The following is a 20,964-nucleotide window of genomic DNA, read 5'->3' as shown; positions in this document are numbered from 1 at the left end:
TTTCAGCCGTCTGTTAATGGGAGCCCTCGTGAACAGTAATCCTCCCAGAGTCTAGTTAGAAAAAGATAAAACAAGCCCAGACTGTTTCAAATTGCTCTATTTCTGATAGTTTCAGAAGTGAAGCTGGAGCTGAGGACATTACATTTACATTTTACATTTTAGTCATTTAGCAGACGCTCTTATCCAGAGCGACTTACAGGAGCAATTAGGGTTAAGTGCATTGCTCAAGGGCACATTTACGTCATTTAGCAGACGCTCTTATCCAGAGCGACTCACAAATTGGTGCATTCACACTATAGCCAGTGGGATAACCACTTTACAAATTTTTTTTTTGGGGGGGGTAGAAGGATTACTTTATCCTATCCCAGTTATTCCTTAAAGAGGTGGGGTTTCAAATGTCTCCGGAAGGTGGTGAGTGACTCCGCTGTCCTGGCGTCGTGAGGGAGCTTGTTCCACCATTGGGGTGCCAGAGCAGCGAACAGTTTTGACTGGGCTGAGCGGGAACTATGCTTCCGCAGAGGAAGGGGAGCCAGCAGGCCAGAGGTGGATGAACGCAATGCCCTCGTTTGGGTGTAGGGACTGATCAGAGCCCGAAGGTACAGAGGTGCCGTTCCCCTCACTGCTCCATAGGCAAGCACCATGGTCTTGTAACGGATGCAAGCTGACCTCCTAATAGAGGTGATGGTGGCTGGGGATATGAGTGATGGGTTTTGGTCCAGCCAGCGACTGTTTTAATCCCTTTGGACTATTTTCGTTGTTTAGAAAGTTGTTTACTGTAGGTTCAGAAAATCTCACTGATACTGTACCTATAGTTCTGGGAATATCCAGCTTGTGGTCAACCATGTGGTATAATTTAACATTTGACGTATACACATTGTACATATTTCCATCCCTGGCATACTGTAGGACCAGGGTGATGTAATCCTAACATGCTGGAGTATATCATAGCCGTAAATTCATATCAGACACAAACATTTCCTAATTGCTTCGTGGCTCCTTTCACCCCACCTCCAGTCTGTAATGAGCTTGATAGTATTGCATGCTTTGTTAATGTCTCCCCAGGCTGTGTTGTTGTCACCCACAGTCATAGGCCTATTTATGGCTTGCATTCTGCTTCCTTCATCACTGGGTGTTATGTCATCATGGCTTTGAGACCAATCCTGTTCAGTCAAACGCGATCATTGTGCCACCATTGTTTGGGAAAAACAATGTTCAATTCAAGGAGCAACTGAGGAGGAAAGAAATGAATAAGAATTGAAGAGATGCCCAGTTGGGACAAACTAGAATAACCAGAATACAGAAACCTCATTTAACCTTTGACATCAACAGCTATTTAATCAACAGCCCCCTACCCCTGTTCTCCTCCTCAGCCCCCCACCCCTGTTCTCCTCCTCAGCCCCCCACCCCTGTTCTCTTCCTCAGCCCCCTACCTCTGTTCTCCTCCTCAGCCCCCCACCCCTGTTCTCCTCCTCAGCCCCCCACCCCTGTTCTCCTCCACAGCCCCCCACCCCTGTTCTCTTCCTCAGCCCCCTATTCCTGTTCTCCTCCTCAGCCCCCCACCCCTGTTCTCTTCCTCAGCCCCCTATTCCTGTTCTCCTCCTCAGCCCCCACCCCTGTTCTCCTCCTCAGCCCCTCACCCCTGTTCTCTTCCTCAGCCCCCTACCTCTGTTCTCTTCCTCAGCCCCCTACCCCTGTTCTCCTCCTCAGCCCCCTACCTCTGTTCTCCTCCTCAGCCACAAACCCATGTTCTCCTCCACAGCCCCCACCCCTGTTCTCTTCCTCAGCCCCCTACCCCTGTTCTCCTCCTCAGCCCCCACCCCCTGTTCTCCTCCTCAGCCCCCCACCCCTGTTCTCTTCCTCAGCCCCCACCTCTGTTCTCCTCCTCAGCCCCCACCCCTGTTCTCTTCCTCAGCCCCCACCCCTGTTCTCTTCCTCAGCCCCCCACCCCTGTTCTCCTCCTCAGCCCCCCACCCCTGTTCTCCTCCCCAGCCCCCCACCGCTGTTCTCTTCCTCAGCCCACCACCCCTGTTCTCTTCCTCAGCCCCCCCCCCCCTTTTCTCCTCCTCAGCCCCCCACCCCTGTTCTCCTCCTCAGTCCCCCCACCCCTGTTCTCTTCCTCCGCCCCCCACCCCTGTTCTCTTCCTCAGCCCCCCACCCCTGTTCTCCTCCTCAGCCCCCCACCCCTGTTCTCCTCCTCAGCCCCCCACCCCTGTTCTCCTCCTAATAGCCCTCCTGGTTATCTGTGGCAGAGAGCAGATGTTGCAGGAATGTGTGGTTGGCAGCTGCAACACTGACGGCTGCATGTTAATTGCATTGGCAGGTCTAAAAGATGGCCCTGTCTGTGATTCAGGGCCGTGCGACAACCATACTGCAACTCAATATCAGTCTCTCTCAAAAGGTGCAGGTTCTTTTCACTGTAATGTCTACACCTGTTGTGTTCAGCGCATGTGGCAAATAAAATTTGATTTTATTTGATTCTTAATGGCAGCTTTGGTTGGTGGCTTCATCTTAAAGAGGTTGTGTGTCTGTGAGGTGGGAAGGGGGGTAACTATTATCTCACCAGCACTGATAAAGCTTGACCTTTAGCTTGACCTTGAGCTACACCTTATGGTAGTCGGCTCTGTTTCCACAATGTATCTTTTAATCCAATTCACCACCGCAGATGTTGCCCCTTATTGTTCGCTCTGTTGTGTCCACTGCTGTTTTTTCTGCTTCTGTTAACAATTGGACAGATGTACAGTAGCTGTCAGGGCCCCAGCAAAACTAGAATAGTCCCAGTAAGCAAAATGACGTTGACATCTAAAATACTTATTTCCCAGACGTTGAAGTTAGGTTCAATTTAGCTTCTGAATGAAAGGTGAAAAGACGTGTTTTCCGTGCGTTTAAAATACACATTTTCCAGGGCGTTGAAAATGCATATTTTCCGGACTTTGACAAATACGTATTTTCCGGACGTTGAAATCAGGTTCATTTTCGGTTCTGAATGAAAATTGAAAATATGTAATTAATAGACAACTATGTTTAGGCCAAATCAAGGTTGGTCCAGAACATACAAAATCTAAACCAAACATGGATGTCTATCAATGGTTCAGAATTGGTCCGGACTGGACCAAAAATCAATGTCCGTGGACGTTGAAATCAAGGCCAGTCTGGACCGCACCAAATCTGAATGAAACACAGACGTCTATGATTTCCAGCCTGTAAGCTACAGAAAAGGCCACACACTCCTACTACCATATCCTATATCTGCTACGTGACTATTTTTATGACGGAACGTTGGTGGAGTGCCGTGGGAATGCGTCTCTCCAACAGCACCCTGGAGAAGTGCGCTGGGAATGGACAAGCAAAATATTTTGCGCCACTGCCTATGACAAAGTGAGCACTGCTTATCACAGGGCGGCATCAGCGCTCACCTAAAAAGCCCATATGCCACTGGTTGAGATAAATTGTCATTGTTTTGGGGCAGAATTATGTAAGGTTTTATGTGTTGTTGTTGGAGCTGCGTCTTGATCAGTTTAGCAAAAAATAAATGCTGCCTCGTCAATCTGCCGCTGCCTAATCCTGCCTAATGAGCGGGCCGGCCGTGGTAGCTGTCCAGCGGGTGTGATGACTGACCTTACCTCTCCTCTCCTGTGGTCTCCAGCAGGGCCGTACCAGCACAGCGCCTACGGAGGCAGCCCGAGCGGCAACAGCGGGCGTGGCGCCGCGACCATCCACTGTCTCCGTTGCCGGGAGGTCTGTAAGGGAGAGGTGGTGCGTGTGCAGAATGTCCACTTCCACGTCAAGTGCTTCACCTGCCAAGGTAAGACCCTCAGCCTTCTGTCTGTCCGTCTGCCTGTCCATCCGTCTGTCCATCTCTCTGTCCGTCTGTCTGTCCGTCTGCCGTCTGTCCATCTCTCCGTCCGTCTGTCTGTCCGTCCGTCTGCCTGTCCGTCTGTCTGTCCGTCTGCCTGCCTTCCGTCCATCCATCTGTCCGTCCGTCTGTCTGTCCGTCTATCTGTCCGCCTGCCTGCCTTCCGTCCATCCGTCTGTCCATCTCTCCGTCCGTCTGTCTGTCCGTCTATCTGTCCGCCTGCCTGCCTTCCGTCCATCCGTCTGTCCATCTCTCCGTCCGTCTGTCTGTCCGGCTGTTCTCTAGACAGCCCAGCCTCCACAGTATAGCAGCACTCTGCCAGTCCCAATAGAAACCATTAGCTGTCAGAGAGAGAGAGAATCTGTCTCCCTGACACCCACTGGGCGGCTCGAGGGCTGTGATCAGGAGAAAAGCTCACAGCCTAAACAGGAATAGGAATAGCAAGGGAAGCCTGCCAATAACTCTCCATGGTAGACAAGATAATGAAGACAAGATCAACTGCCATCTTGTAATGTTTTCCTTATTGTGAGCATTTAATATTTTCCTAATGTTATTTTCTACTCGTATTTCACATAAGACAGTGAAAGCCACTTGTAGTGCCTTTAAGCAGCAGTCTGTATTTAGAGAAGAAGAAGAAGAATAGGCAGGTGGAGGTGGGCCATTCACTTCCCATTGTCAGAAACCATTTCCAAACTGCCAGTGCTCACGTGGTCTTGTTTATATTGCAAGCTGTTGCTGTGGTAACGGTGTTAGGGGGCAACCTGCCTTGGATGCTGGTTACTGTCTCCGCCAGTATCAGCCAATAGGAGCCCTTCCTGCACGCTCTGGAGCGCAGCAAGGGGGTTGGCGATTTCTCGCTACAACATATAGAAATCTCCCTTCTCTTTCGCGCTCCTTCTCTTCCTGTCTGTCTCTGTAGATCTCTCGTCCCTCTCTCTCCTCTTTCTTTCATTATCTGTTCAGTCTCTCTCTCTTTCTCTTTCTCTCTGTCTCTATCTTTTCTCTCTCTCTCTCTCTCTCTTTCTCTTTCTCTCTGTCTCTATCTTTTCTCTCTCTCTCTCTCTCTCTCTCTCTCTCTCTCTCTCTCTCTCTCTCTCTCTCTCTCTCTCTGTTATGTGAATTATTTAACAAACTATTTTAGTGTCTCTGTGCGTCTCTCAAAAGGTTGTAAGTCTTTTGGGATTTAAGTAACGGCCAGAGTCCCGGTCTGCATAGTCAGAGATATTTATTCATTGAGAATTCTGCCATCACAATTTCAGAGTCCATCTTTTATACTCATACGTCATACAAAAAGAAATCCCTTCCCTCTGTAGGCGGGCTGTAGTTTTCCACTCTAAAACTGCTCTACTGACCTTCAGTTCACACACACACACACATATACACACATGCATACACACATACATACACACACACACATATCCTACTCCCTGCTTTACTCAGTTATTGCCGTTCTCACAATATTCTGCACCATGTTTTCATAACAGTTTCTCCCCTCCCTAAATTGGGAGGCCTCTTTATCTTAGTTTCTCAGTTGTCTTTGTTGTCTGTCCTAACTCTTACTCACATTGCTAAATAGTGGCTCAATGCCATAGCCTTTACTGGTCCTACACTCACACATTTCTAACACATTATACACAGTTTCAGGGTGTAATAATTAGTCATTAATAATTAATCTGTCAATTCCACCCTTTGACTAAATATTACACACATACAAAATATATGTTGTTATAGAAATGAATCACACTCATTGAAGTATATAAGATGGTTTGCATATAAAAACATTACAGGTTCATCAGTGTTACCCCATGATTAAAAGCGTAACGTTACTTTTTAGCAATGGTAACTAGTACATCATACTTAAAACGAGACTTTAATACACAAAAGATCATTACAATATCTTTTAAACTAGAGATTTATAGTTTTAGGAAAACATCCGGTCTCAAACTATCTGGATCGTCGTCGTCCTCCACCAAGCCTGCTAGGTCATATCCTTAATTCCTTAGGTCGGAGTCCGGGATTGGGCCGTATCTCACCATCTGTTGGGAAACCACCTTCTCCATCTCCTTTTCTCACCAACCCTCAGACACAGGAAATAAGACAACATCCACAAAGAACAAGTATACCCATAGAAGCTATAACTTCACCCAGAATAGTTACAACAATAGTTTTCCATTTACCAAATATGTTATCAAACCAACCGTTTATGGAGCTATCAATACCAGAGTTCTCAGCCAGTTCGTTTGCCAGCGTGGTGAGTCCCTGAAGCGCTTTGGTCACGGACCCGTCCGGTGCTGTATTGTTGGGGATGAAAGTACAGTACATAGATCCAAACAGAACACAAACTCCATCCCGCTCAGCCAAAAGCATATCTAAAGCTATTCTATTCTGCCATGTCATTAAGCTAGTTGCCGCTGTCTGCTCAGCTAATCCCTTTATTGCATCACGAGTGTGGTTTATAAATCTTTACTGGTTATAGTACATATAATTTATCCAACCTACGCTTTTATTAATTGTTGACCACCAGAAAATACTTGATTCAAACCCAGCTGCGATTTGATTCCTAGCTTTGAATTCTTCTGGAACCCCTCGAGGTACTCCTATCCCATCAATATATATCCTTTCATCAAAGGATCCCGGGAGGAGGTCCCACTTTCTACGTGACAACTCACCAATCTCTGACACGTTTGATTGTTTGCGTATGTAGGTGAGTTCACAATCTGTTATCACCACACAACCATCAGATGTCAGCACGGGCCTGGTTTTGGTTCCTAAAATCCTCTGGCTGCAACAAAGAGGAGAGATTAGTCATGGTCTCTTTAGTTGTGACATTCTCTGTGTGGGAGCAGGAGCTAAGATGCCCAACCCTGTATCCTATCTTACTAGTCCTAGAAAAACAATAAGAATCCCCTGAGACTTCAAACGGAGGCAACCTAGGTCGGGGTGACTTTGTTATCGGGGGATACAGATAGTGCAAGTTACTACAAGACTCCTTCACCACATCCCCGGTCTGACTACCTCTCTCAGAGAGGTTTACAATATAGGGTGCCCCAGTTGAAGAGGATATCTCACTTGTTCAGGTCTGTAACCTGTTTTAGCGTAATTCAGACTTTCAGACAGTACCTACCCTTATATGGGTCGCACTGCCATTTCTGGTAATTCCCTACTTTCACAATACTACACATGTCCTTAAACTGTGTATGGAGATTGACATATCCCCCCCGCTTGGTATGAGCAACTACATAGTCCCAGGATATACATGGTGACATACATATGGTGATGTCCTTCCCTACAGTCCCTAGTACTTCCCCTTTCCCTACGTCTAGTTGTCTCCTATGCCTTCATAGACTGTGTTAAGGTATTATTTTATCAACTTGTTGTTAGGTTAACTACTACTTCTGGCGGATCAGGAGGGTTTGAGTGTGTTAGGAATATGGCCCCCACAATCAGACAGCTACCTACCGTCAGGAGACCTGTGAATCCCCACCCTCGCCCTGAGAACATGTCAGACGCCAGAGGCCAACCCATTGCTTTACCTTCTATCGAACTCACACAGGGATGATCAGACAGGGTAAGGGAATCTTCGTTAAGGAGCCAACCCCCGAGCCCTAGTGGTGATCGGTTCTTTCTCCTAACTCTGTGTTTGTTCGTCAGGTGTAACTGGGTTTACCTTTTTGCAGTGAGTGACATGCACCAAGGTGGATCTTTCGGCGATTCTTACAGCGAAGGCCGTCACCAACAGGACCTGATATAGACCTTCCCAATGGGGCTGCTTCCAGTTTTTCTTCTTTAGGGACTGGATCCACACCCAGTCTCCTGGTTAGATAGAGTGGGTCACCTTCTCCTTTAGTTCACCTGTGGGGCACAAAACCTCTGACATACAGGTGTGGTTAATAAACAACCTTCTCACGTGTTCTGCTAGGGTGCTCTCTAGTTCTATGTCTGCCTGTCTGGTCCTGCCAACTGTGGCATTCTGTAAGGTCTTTCAAACACTTTCTCAAAGGGGGATAACCCATCTTCATCTGGGGTTACTCTAAATTTCTTCCCTTCACTCCGTGATAACTCTATAAAATCCATTTCCAATTGCTGGAAAGGGTACTTAGCCGGAGGATACTCACCCTGAGGTGCCCTTTGTCTGCCCTGGTGATTATTTTGAGCACAGATAACACATCTTTTTTTTTAATAATTAGTAATCCCATGTGCAACAAAGTGTTGTCTAATCTGTTCTACCATCCATCCCTCCTTTTGACACATGTCACTGCCCATGTGTCAATATTATCACCTACCTAACAATCACTTAGGTAATATTGGTAATTTATCATCCAATTGCCATCCCTTATTTTTATTTATTGGTAAAATAAACTATCTTAAAGTCCTCCTCTCATGCCTTTAGAATTTACCAGTGTGGATGATTATTAACACCAGAAAGTTAAAACAGAGTTCAGAGGCAATTGAAATTCCATCCCATAGTATACCAAACATTACCATTATTCTAAATATTTAATAAATGTTACTTATCCCAAGTGTTCATTAATCCTCATGACATTCATTCTCATAAGAAATCATATATACCCCAAACTCAGCCAAAACCTAAAAAACTCCATAAAATTCACTGTGTGCTCCTCTAAGACCTATCACCCTTGACCTGCTGAAAACCCCCCAAAAGGCTTTATAAACATCATACTAGGTGTGTTGTTTTTTATTTGAAAACCCCAATTAAAAAACAACAACCAAACAGCCAGGTCATGAGGACTCCTGATTTCTCTCTTCCCCTTCTGCCTACAGTATCTTAACTGGTGCCCTTTCCTTGCACAGTAACTACACGGTTCCTCACATTCTCTAGCAAAATGTCCCGTTTTGTCACAATTGTAACACTTCCACTCACTCCTGTCTCCACTATTACCATTTCCTTCTTGTCTGTCTTTGCTACCGTAACCTCTCTTCTCTCCTAGGTATTGACTAATAGTCTCACTGTCTCTAATTCAACACAAAACCCCATCATCCAATGTACTCCCAGCAGAACTGAAAAAAACCAAAACAGACTGTGATTTCCAGGACACTGCACCTTTGTTTCTGGCCTCACTATCTCCCCGGGAATTGGCCCTCCCTCAAGGTCCCTCCCAATCTGCTCTTGGTAAACTGCAAACCTTTTATTGCTTCTGGTTTCATAGGGTATTGCTTCTGATATGGCCTATGATTAGATTTGGGGATCACCTGTACTGGAATTACCCCTTTTATTAATCCTACGTCTGCTGGACCCCGGGACCACAAATGCTCTGGAACTTCTTTTAAATCTGACTCCTGTTGTTCTGTCAACAGGTATTCCTCTCCTCAGCATCTGCTATTCTCATCTAAATGTACTATCTGTGGATGGGCTGTGTTGATCGCCACTCACAATATTGACCCAATCAGTGATCCTCTTACCCTTGGATACCCACTGGCCCATGTCTTTCCAGTACTCTGCTGGCTCCTTTGCTAGGGACACATGTGGGCTCCATCTTTCCCTGAACTTTGGGGCCCTAGTTCCACCTCCACTGCTGCGTGGGTGTTGTCATAGTGAAACCATTTCAAGGCTATAGTCCTTTCTGTGGTTTTAAATAATGCTTCCTCATAGATTGCATCTGGACCTGGGTGTTTGCTATACCAGAGAGTACAGTGTAGGTCATCGGGGACATTTTAGTGGGGCCTGGTACTACATCATCAGCAAGTTCCATCAAGGTTCGGGGAATATCAGTTATTCCCCCCTTAACAAATCTTGCCTATACCAATAACATGGCTCCCCTTCCCCACAGACCACCATATTGTCTCTGACTATGTGTACTTTCATTCCCCTCTCAGCGGAAATGACAGCCACATTCAATTTAGTCATTACATCACGTCCTAGTAAATTTACCCGACACAGCTTAGATATCAGGATGGGTATGGTTGCCTCTCATCCTGATTGGTCATGTTTTAGGGTTATTGGGGCTGATAACCTTTCAATAAATTGATGACCAGAGGCAGATCGCACTATGATTTTCTCCCCATCAATCCTGACTCCATCTGGCTTGTCTGTTGCACAGGTTGCTGTCCTGCAGGCTCCCGTATCACAAAGGAATTTAATTTTCATACCCATTACTGTCAATGTCAAATAAGGTTTCTGTTCCTGTTGAAGTGCTAAGTCAATAGTAGCCAATTCAAACACCTCACAATTTGGATCAAAGGGTTCCTTAGTCTTCCCCCCACTAGAGTCTACTATTTCTCCCTCAAGGACTAGTCACGCCTTATCTTCCTCTTCCTCACGCTCAAAGCTGGGGGATGGACTTCTCTCTTTCTCTTCTCTCTTCTCTCTCTTTTCTCTCTTTTCTGACTTTCTCTGCCCTTGTCCTGTACTCCTCTACCTCTGGCTCTTCCTCACCTTCATCTTGGCTCTGTCCTGTCTGTTATTCTGCTCATGATGGATTGCATGTCTCTCTGAGGCTATTACACAATTCAGTTATTTTCCCAACATACTCTCTGTGATCGGCCCATGGCAAAAGTGTCCTCTGGGCATCCCCTGAAACCCACTGCCCTCTAACGGCAGCCCAAACCTTACTATTCCTGTTTTGGGGTGGGTCATTCCTTCTACCGCTCTGGCCACGTCCTCTGTGTTCATGGCCTGTCTGCTAAATGGCATATTATTATTATTACCGTATACATCTAAGGTTGCTGGGGCCCCTTTCATTCCCCGCCAATAGATTAGGTAAGGCTATCAGTGGGTACTGGCCCCCTCCTACTCTCTCTCTCTCTCTCACTGCTTATTTCTCCTTTACACACCTTATGTATCTGTTTAAGCATGGATTCGAGTTTATCTGCGTCTAGACGTCCCTCAAAACCATACCTCTCCCTCCACCTGGTTACATAATGGAGATTTCTTCTATCCCTGGATTCCATTTTAATTACATCAAGTATTTCTCGTCCCCAGTAAATTCTGGGACCTCTTGTGAGGATTTGCCCCCCCCATGGTTGGTACTGTTAAAAATCCCTTAGCCACCTCTTCTATATAACAAGTCAATTTAACAAGTAATTCAAAATAGCTTCACACAACAACACCTTGAATCACCCCTTCCTGTATATGTAATCTTGACTAGTCCCCCAGAATTATCTCATACTTTTACAGAGGGATTGATCCCCACAATGTAATCTTGATAATTCCTGACAGTCTCATACAACAGGAATGTAATCTTGATAAACTTGTGCTTCTACACCTGCATTACTAGCTGTTTGGGGTTTTAGGCTGGGTTTCTGTACAGCACTTCGAGATATTAGCTGATGTACGAAGGGCTATATAAAATAAAATTGATTGATTGATTGAATGGGTTCTCCCTCCTCTATACAACCACCTGGAATTATTCATAGGATGTGACTTTTGAGCAAACATTAGGTCTCACACGTATACAACCTTACATGATTATTGGTGTTATATCGGTAACCTGGAGTTTATAAGGCTCCAGAACGGATAGAGTTACAGCAAAATCTACAGTTGTTTGTGACTTTTGACTTTACTAATATTCTATTTCTCACACATGCTATTTTAATTCCTTCTGGTGTACTTTTTGTATTTGTTTAACCCAGATTATTTGTTGACTGTTCAATAATCTCTTACAGGTTCCATCCCATAGGTGTACTTTTAATAGTTACTTCTATTTCAACACCGGGTAGTTTCTTTTGGTAATGGCCTATTACCGTGAATCATTACGGACCCACCACCAGGTTTACTAGTCCCCCAGAATTATCTCCTACTCTACGGAGGAGTCTATCCTCACAATGTAATCTTGATAATTCCTGACAGTCAACCCCACATTTCACTTAAAATGGCCACGCATTGATCAATTTGCTACTTTTCAATATTTTAGCAAGTCCTCAAATCAATTTCACCAAGTTAATGAATAAAGACTACTGACCTTATCCTTGCAGCCGAGATTCAATGTAGGTTTGGATTCCGTCACCGTCTCTGTCATTAATCAGGTGTCCTCTGGCCTGTTTTAACCCTTAATGTCAAAGGGCAGGACTTTCTATTTACGAATGTATCATTCGCCCGTCGACGGTTTTCAGAGTTACCTGGAATGACAGAAACAGGGTATTGGAGTCCGGCTCAGAAGGACCAAGCTGTTAAGTGAATTATTTAACAAACTATTTTAGTGTCTCTGTGCGTCTCCCAAAAGGTTGTAAGTCTTTTGGGGATTTAAGTAACGGCCAGAGTCCCGGTCTGCATAGTCAGAGATATTTATTCATTGAGAATTCTGCCATCACAATTTCAGAGTCCATCTTTTATACTCATACGTCATACAAAAAGAAATCCCTCCCCTCTGTAGGCGGGCTGTAGTTTTCCACTCTAAAACTGCTCTACTGACCTTCAGTTCACACACACACACATATACACACATGCATACACACATACATACACACACACACACACATATCCTACTCCCTGCTTTACTCAGTTATTGCCGTTCTCACAATATTCTGCACCATGTTTTCATAACAGTTTCTCCCCTCCCTAAATTGGGAGGCCTCTTTATCTTAGTTTCTCAGTTGTCTTTGTTGTCTGGCCTAACTCTTACTCACATTGCTAAATAGTGGCTCAATGCCATAGCCTTTACTGGTCCTACACTCACACATTTCTAACACATTATACACAGTTTCAGGGTGTAATAATTAGTCATTAATAATCTATCTCTCTCCCTCTCTCTCTCTCTCTCTCTCTCTCTCTCTCTCTCTGTAGCTCTCATTCCCTGCCCACAGTATCTCTCTCTCTCTGTATCTCTCATTCCCTGCCCACAGTATCTCTCTCTCTGTATCTCTCATTCCCTGCCCACAGTATCTCTCTCTCTCTCTCTATCTCTCATTCCCTGCCCACAGTATCTCTCTCTCTCTGTATCTCTCATTCCCTGCACACAGTATCTCTCTCTCTCTGTATCTCTCATTCCCTGCCCACAGTATCTCTCTCTCTCTGTATCTCTCATTCCCTGCCCACAGTATCTCTCTCTCTCTGTATCTCTCGTTCCCTGCCCACAGTATATATCTCTCTCTCTGTATCTCTCATTCCCTGCCCACAGTATCTCTCTCTCTCTGTATCTCTCATTCCCTGCCCACAGTATCTCTCTCTCTCTGTATCTCTCATTCCCTGCCCACAGTATCTATCTCTCTCTCTCTCTGTATCTCTCATTCCCTGCCCACAGTATCTCTCTCTATCTGTATCTCTCATTCCCTGCCCACAGTATCTCTCTCTCTGTATCTCTCATTCCCTGCCCACAGTATCTCTCTCTCTCTCTGTATCTCTCATTCCCTGCCCACAGTATCTCTCTCTCTCTCTGTATCTCTCATTCCCTGCCCACAGTATCTCTCTCTCTCTGTATCTCTCATTCTCTACCTACAGTATTTGCCTCATGTTGTCTGTTTTCACTATTAGTACCAGCAGCAGCACTCCCTCCACCCACACTCTTTCCTTCTTTGTGTCCTGCTAAGGCTAGTGAGTGAGAGTCTGAGAGCTGCACACTGAGGGTGCTGACCTGACGACTCCAACTCCACCAGGACAGACAGACACCTCAGCTTCTGGCTGACCTGCCCTCCTCAGAGCCCCTCCTCCTACAGCAGAGAGGGGGCATGGTGGTGTAGATCAGGCCAGGGTGTGTGTGGGACTGGAGGGGTGGTGAGGGGGTGTACTGGACCTTGGGCTGGTGGTTGGTTGTGGGGGATGTGGGTGGTGTGTAGGGCTGGGCTGGTGGTCGGTTGTGTGTCATGTGGGTGGTGTGTAGTGTTAGGTAGGGCTGGTGGACAGCAGGTGTTTTTCCTAACCTGTCGCAGGTCTCAGGCGTTTAGCTCAGAAACACAGTCCACCTGAGAGCTCACTTAGAGCTGATACTGTTTGACTGCCTTTCAGAACAGATGTCCTCTTCTGTATTCTCATGGCTTTAGGCAGAGCACACCATGCATGGTCTGCTACACTGTGTATTTTCTTTTACACTGGCCACCATTAGTCCTCATGACATGTCTAATCTCCTCCTGTGTACTCTTCTTGCACACAGTACTGTTGGTGAAGTGTCCCTTTTTAACCGAGCCAAACAACAAGCCTAAACCCCAGTGTTGCAGTGGGAGTGAGATGGAATTAGGGAAGGAAACAATTATTTTGTAAACGCCTCATTGTTGTTTTTTTAGTTACACACATTTGAAGTCCTCTGCTTGGGTTGTGATGATGTCTTTCTTCTGTGTGTTGTTTCCTAGCTGGGAGGGAGACAGTGAGGGAGGATGGGACGTAGGACACAGTGATGCGCCGGGAACATCCATACCAAGATGCAAATAGAGACAGCCTGTAGTGTTCCGACAGCCCATGCATGACATTTATTTTCCCTCAACAAACAAAAGGCCATTGATGAGTCTTGTGGTCAACTAACAAGTCATCATCCCACACTGTGAGCCAGCCACATTGCATTTCATACCCTATCAGTGTGAGGAAGTGTAAGGTAATACCATGACATGAGCACCTGGAATGAACTGAGCATGTGGAAACAGAATCCCTAATATAGAATCCTGGAGTCAGCAGTCAGTAACCACAGTCAGCAGGTTCCAAACCAAATCAGCCTCTTAGTCTGTAAACTTCTGTCCACACTGGCTCTCTCTGGCCCTCTCTGGCCCTCTCTGGCCCTCTCTGGCTATCACTGGCTCTCTGGCCCTCTCTGGCACTCACTGGCTCTAACTGGCTATCTAGCTCTCACTGGCCCTCTCTGGCCCTCTATGGCTCTCACTGGCCATCTGGCCCTCTCTGGCTCTCTCTGGCCCTCTCTGGCCCTCTCTGGCTCTCTCTGGCCCTCTCTGGCCCTCTCTGGCTCTCACTGGCTCTCTGGCCCTCTCTGGCTCTCACTGGCCATCTGGCCCTCTCTGGCTCTCTCTGGCCCTCTCTGGCCCTCTCTGGCCCTCTCTGGCCCTCTCTGGCTCTCTCTGGCCATCTCTGGCCCTCTCTGGCCCTCTCTGGCTCTCTCTGGCCCTCTCTGGCCCTCTCTGGCTCTCTCTGGCCCTCTCTGGCCCTCTCTGGCTCTCTCTGGCCCTCTCTGGCTCTCACTGGCTCTCTGGCCCTCTCTGGCTCTCTCTGGCCCTCTCTGGCCCTCTCTGGCCCTCTCTGGCTCTCACTGGCTCTCTGGCCCTCTCTGGCCCTCTCTGGCTCTCTCTGGCCCTCTCTGGCCCTCTCTGGCTCTCTCTGGCCCTCTCTGGCTCTCTCTGGCCCTCTCTGGCCCTCTCTGGCTCTCTCTGGCCCTCTCTGGCCCTCTCTGGCTCTCTCTGGCCCTCTCTGGCCCTCTCTGGCTCTCACTGGCCATCTGGCCCTCTCTGGCTATCACTGGCCCTCACTGTCCATCTGGCCCTCTCTGGCCCTCTCTGGCCCTCTCTGGCCCTCTCTGGCTCTCACTGACTCTAACTGGCTCTCTGGATCTCACTGGCCATCTGGCCCTCTCTGGCTATCACTGGCCCTCACTGTCCATCTGGCCCTCTCTGGCCCTCTCTGGCTCTCACTGGCCCTCTCTGGCCCTCTCTTGCTCTCTCCTACTCTCTCTGGCCCTCTCTGCTTTTTACTGTCTCTCACTGTCTCTCTGGCCCTCTCTGGACCTCTGTGGCTCTCTGGCTCTCTGGGGGGTCTCATCTCTCCAAGACAATAGTTACAGTTGTCATAGTAGTGTGGATTCTAGATTGTCCCTGTTAAACCAGTACTCCCCTTTAGAACTCCACAGAGGACGGAAACAAAGAGGGAGGAGAACAAGTGAACATTGTCAGTGTAGCTGGTCTGTAAAGATATAGAGCAGAAAGAGAACAGAGAAGGCAAACTTCAGGTGTATGAGCAGCAGTGTGGAGGTCATCTGTCTCAGGAGAAGGCCTAGATTTCAGGGTCGTTGTTGTCCTCAGGCAAAGAACTTGGACAAACAGAAAAGCAGAGCATGAGAAACTCTGAGCTTGCTGAACCACAAGATATGTACAGTATTAAACGTAAATCATTGGTTCCTGCAGATGAATGGAGAAGACTACTTCACTTTGCTTCGCCATATGAGGTTTTTATTTAGGACCATTTCTTCCTGGGATAAAAAGTAATTACTTTATAATATTGATTCAGCAGTTTACACTTAACAAGGGCTAATGATTCTCCGTTGGCCATCGACATTCTGTTTAGATTAAATCCTCTACAGTATAAAGTGATAAACTCTTAAGTGTACTAATGAATCAGCCAGTCTCTTCCAAAGGGATCTGTAGAGACTTCTCTCTTTGCCTTTGTGTTTCCAGCTTTGAAACTCACAGATCCACAGAGCCTATCTCTGTTGGAGACAATGCAATCACTTGTTAGTTAGTAGCATGGTCGGAGATGTGAGTGAGCATCCTGGAACAAACTCCAGGCAGTAGGAGGAGAGTCTGCTGGGACCTGGGAGTGAAGTGGGATGAGAGGGAGAAATGTCATTTCTATACAAACAGTGTCTGCCTAGAAATACGTTCCCATTAGGGTCCACTTGTGAGGACAGGATGAGTGGTGCCTCTAGAATGGAGGCTGTGGCTGTGGGAGGGGAGAAGAGAGGAGCAGGGCTGGACCTGCCCACACTGTCTCTGTCTGTCCTGGGGATATGGCTGTCTCTGTCTGTCCTGGGGATATGGCTGTCTCTGTCTGTCCTGGGGATATGGCTGTCACTGTTTGTCTGTCCTGGGGATATGGCTGTCTGTCTGTCCTGGGGATATGGCTGTCTGTCTGTCCTGGGGATATGGCTGTCTGTCTGTCCTGGGGATATGGCTGTCTGTCTGTCCTGGGGATATGGCTGTCACTGTTTGTCTGTCCTGGGGATATGGCTGTCTCTGTCTGTCCTGGGGATATGGCTGTCTGTCTGTCCTGGGGATATGGCTGTCTCTGTCTGTCCTGGGGATATGGCTGTCACTGTTTGTCTGTCCTGGGGATATGGCTGTCTCTGTCTGTCCTGGGGATATGGCTGTCTCTGTCTGTCCTGGGGATATGGCTGTCTCTGTCTGTCCTGGGGGTATGGCCGTCTGTCTGTCCTTGGGATATGGCTGTCACTGTTTGTCTGTCCTGGGGATATGGCTGTCTCTGTCTGTCCTGGGGATATGGCTGTCTCTCCTGGGGAAATGGCTGTCTGCCTGTCCTGGGGATATAGCTGTCTGTCTGTCCTGGGGATATGGCTGTCTGTCTGTCCTGGAGATATGGCTGTCTCTGTCTGTCCTGGGGATATGGCTGCCTGTCTGTGCTGGGGATATGGCTGTCTGTCTGTGCTGGGGATATGGCTCTCACTGTTTGTCTGTCCTGGGGATATGGCTGTCTCTGTCTGTCCTGGGGATATGGCTGTCTGTCTGTCCTGGGGATATGGCTGTCACTGTTTGTCTGTCCTGGGGATATGGCTGTTTGTCTGTCCTGGGGATATGGCTGTCACTGTTTGTCTGTCCTGGGGATATGGCTGTCTGTCTGTCCTGGGGATATGGCTGTCTCTGTCTGTCCTGGGGATATGGCTGTCTCTCTGTCCTGGGGATATGGCTGTCTGTCTGTCCTGGGGATATAGCTGTCACTGTTTGTCTGTCCTGGGGATATGGCTGTCTGTCTGTCCTGGGGATATGGCTGTCACTGTTTGTCTGTCCTGGGGATATGGCTGTCTCCGTCTGTCCTGGGGATATGGCTGTCTGTCTGTCCTGGGGATATGGCTGTCTCTGTCTGTCCTGGGGATATGGCTGTCACTGTTTGTCTGTCCTGGGGATATGGCTGTCTCTGTCTGTCCTGGGGATATGGCTGTCTCTGTCTGTCCTGGGGATATGGCTGTCTCTGTCTGTCCTGGGGGTATGGCTGTCTGTCTGTCCTTGGGATATGGGATATGGCTGTCACTGTTTGTCTGTCCTGGGGATATGGCTGTCTCTGTCTGTCCTGGGGATATGGCTGTCTCTCCTGGGGAAATGGCTGTCTGCCTGTCCTGGGGATATAGCTGTCTGTCTGTCCTGGGGATATGGCTGTCTGTCTGTCCTGGAGATATGGCTGTCTCTGTCTGTCCTGGGGATATGGCTGCCTGTCTGTGCTGGGGATATGGCTGTCTGTCTGTGCTGGGGATATGGCTCTCACTGTTTGTCTGTCCTGGGGATATGGCTGTCTCTGTCTGTCCTGGGGATATGGCTGTCTGTCTGTGCTGGGGATATGGCTGTCACTGTTTGTCTGTCCTGGGGATATGGCTGTCTCTGTCTGTCCTGGGGATATGGATGTCTGTTTGTCCTGGGGATATGGCTGTCTCTGTCTGTCCTGGGGATATGGCTGTCTGTCTGTGCTGGGGATATGGCTGTCACTGTTTGTCTGTCCTGGGGATATGGCTGTCTTTGTCTGTCCTGGGGATATGGCTGTCTCTGTCTGTCCTGGGGATATGGCTGTCTGTCTGTCCTGGGGATATGGCAGTCTGTCTGTCCTGGGGATATGGCTGTCTCTGTCTGTCCTGGGGATATGGCTGTCTGTCTGTCCTGGGGATATGGCTGTCTCTGTCTGTCCTGGGGATATGGCTGTCTGTCTGTCCTGGAGATATGGCTCTCTCTGTCTGTCCTGTGGATATGGCTGTCTGTCTGTCCTGGGGATATGGCTGTCTCTGTCTGTCCTGGGGATATGGCTGTCTGTCTGTCCTGGGGATATTGCTGTCTCTGTCTGTCCTGGGGATATGGCTGTCTGTCTGTCCTGGGGATATGGCTCTGTCTCTCAGTGCTCGGGATATGGCTGTCTCTCTCTGTGTTGGGGATATGGCTTTCTCTGTCTGTCCTGGGGATATGTCTGTCTCTCTCTGTCCTGTGGATATGGCTGTCTGTCTGTCCTGGGGATATGGCTGTCTCTGTCTGTCCTGGGGATATGTCTGTCTCTCTCTGTGCTGGGGAAATGGCTGTCTCTCTCTTTTCTGGGGATATGGGTTGTCCCAGGAAGTCATCTGTTGGCCCATGGCTGGGAGGAGAGAAGATAAATAAACAGAAGGGAACTGGTCCAGTCTGCAGCCAGACATTATGTAGAAATAGAGCTGTAGAACCTGCAGCTCCCAGGGCCACGCACACACACACACACACTCACTGGCCCAGCCTTCTTGGCATATAGCAACTGTATGTGGTGATGACTCAGTGGAAATGTCTCTGACAGCCCGGTAAGTTCAGCTCCAAACCATTAAAAGTCTCTCATATCTCTGCAGGGAGTGTTTGTGTGTGAGCCCCATACGGCTCCTAGATGGGGGCAGACAGTGACAGGGGGACAGGTCACAGTCTGTCCTGACTGATCACTGTTTTGCAGCAGCTGTGGGAGGAGGACCAGGACTGATTGATCAATGGATGGCTGATCTGCTGCCTCCCTCCATGGAGCCTCTTCCTCTTCACTGTGAGCAGAGGCCTGACACACATAGCCAGGCAGGCAGCCTGTAAGGGAAGGCTGGTTGTGGGGATTAGACAGTCCCCACTGGGCAAAAACGGGTTGAATCTATATACAGGGGGTACCGGTATCGAGTCCATGTGTGGGGGTACAGGTTAGTCGAGGTAATTTGTACATGTAGGTAGGGGTAAAGTGACTATGCATAGATAATAAACAGCGAGTAGCAGCAGTGTAAAAACATTTGATTAATTGTTCAGCAGTCTTATGGCTTGGGGGTGGAAGCTGTTAAGGAGTCTTTTGGACCTAGACTTGGCGCTCCGGTACCGCTTGCCGTGCGGTAGCAGAGAAAACAGTCTATGACTTGAGTGACTGGAGTCTTTGAAATTTTTTGGGCCTTTTTCTGACACCGCCAAGTATATAGGTCCTGGGTGGCAGTAAGCTTGGCCCCAGTGATGTATTGGGCCGTACGCACTACCCTCTGTAGCGCCTTACGGTCGGATGCCGAGCAGTTGCCATACCAGGCGGTGATGCAACCAGTCAGGATGCTCTCGATGGTGCAGCTGTATAACTTTTTGAGGATCTGGGAACCCATGCCAAATCTTTTCGTTCTCCTGAGGGGGAATAGGCTTTGTCGTGCCTCTTCACGACTGTCTTGGTGTGTTTGGACCATGATAGTTTGTTGGTGATGTGGACACTAAGGAACTTGAAGCTCTCGACCCGCTCCACTACAGCCCCGTCAATGTTAATGGGGGCCTGTTCGGCCCTCCTTTTCATGTAGTCCACGATCAGCTCCTTTGTCTTACTCACATTGAGGCAGAGGTTGTTGTCCTGGCACCACACTTTAAGGTCTCTGACCTCCTCCCTATAGTCTGTCTCATCGTTGTCAGTGATCAGGCCTACCACTGTTGTGTCGTCAGCAAACTTAATGATGGTGTTGGAGTCGTGCTTCGCCACGCAGTCGTAGTTGAACAGGGAGTACAGGAGGGGACTAAGCTCGCACCCCTGAGAGGCCCCGGTGATGAGGATCAGTGTGGCAGATGTGTTGTTCCTACCCTTACCACCTGGGGGCGGCCCGTCAGGAAGTCCAGGATCCAGTTGCAGAGGGAGGTGTTTAGTCCCAGGGTCCTTAGCTTAGTGATGAGCTTTGTGGGCACAATGGTGTTGAACGCTGAGCTGTAGTCAATGAACAGCCTTCTCGCATAGGTGTTCCTTTTGTCCAGGTGGAGTTGAAGGGCAGTGTGGAATGTGATTGAGATTGCATCATCTGTGGATCTGTTGGGGCAGTATGCGAATTGGAGTGGGTCTAGGGTTTCCGGGATGATGGTGTTAATGTGAGCCATGATCAGCCTTTCAAAGCACTTCATGGCTACCGACGTGAGTGCTACGGGCGGTAGTCATTTAGGCAGGTTACCTTCGCATTCTTGGGCACAGGGACTATGGTGGTCTGCTTGAAACATGTAGGTATTACAGACTCGGTCAGGGAGAGGTTGAACATTTCAGTGAAGACACTTACCAGTTGCTCTGCGCATGCTCTGAGTACATGCACATGTCTGGCCCCGCGGCCTTGTGAATGTTGACCTGTTTAAAGGTCTTGCTCACATTGGCTACGGAAAGCGTGATCACACAGTTGTCCAGAACAGCTGGTGCTCTCATGCATGCTTCAGTGTTGCTTGCCTCGAAGCAAGCATAAAAGGCATTTAGCTCGTCTGGTAGGCTCACGTCACTGGGCAGCTAGCATCTGGGTTTCCCT

At 48.2% G+C, this 20,964-nt stretch overlaps 1 protein-coding gene across 1 annotated transcript in view; it reads left to right on the top strand.

The window, feature by feature from the left end:
• LOC121579176 (actin-binding LIM protein 3-like) overlaps positions 1-20,964 on the top strand; it is a 143,899-nt gene that overhangs the window by 29,858 nt on the left and 93,077 nt on the right. Inside the window, exon 2 of the mRNA XM_041893531.2 lies at positions 3,644-3,802. Coding sequence (XP_041749465.1) covers positions 3,644-3,802 — 159 coding nt within the window. The remainder of the gene's footprint in view (positions 1-3,643; positions 3,803-20,964) is intronic.

Source organism: Coregonus clupeaformis, chromosome 13 (genome assembly GCF_020615455.1).
Source record: "Coregonus clupeaformis isolate EN_2021a chromosome 13, ASM2061545v1, whole genome shotgun sequence".
Taxonomy (NCBI): Eukaryota; Metazoa; Chordata; class Actinopteri; order Salmoniformes; family Salmonidae; genus Coregonus; species Coregonus clupeaformis.
The sequence above is the reverse complement of the archived record's forward strand: the minus strand, read 5'-3'. Positions and strand labels throughout refer to the sequence as shown.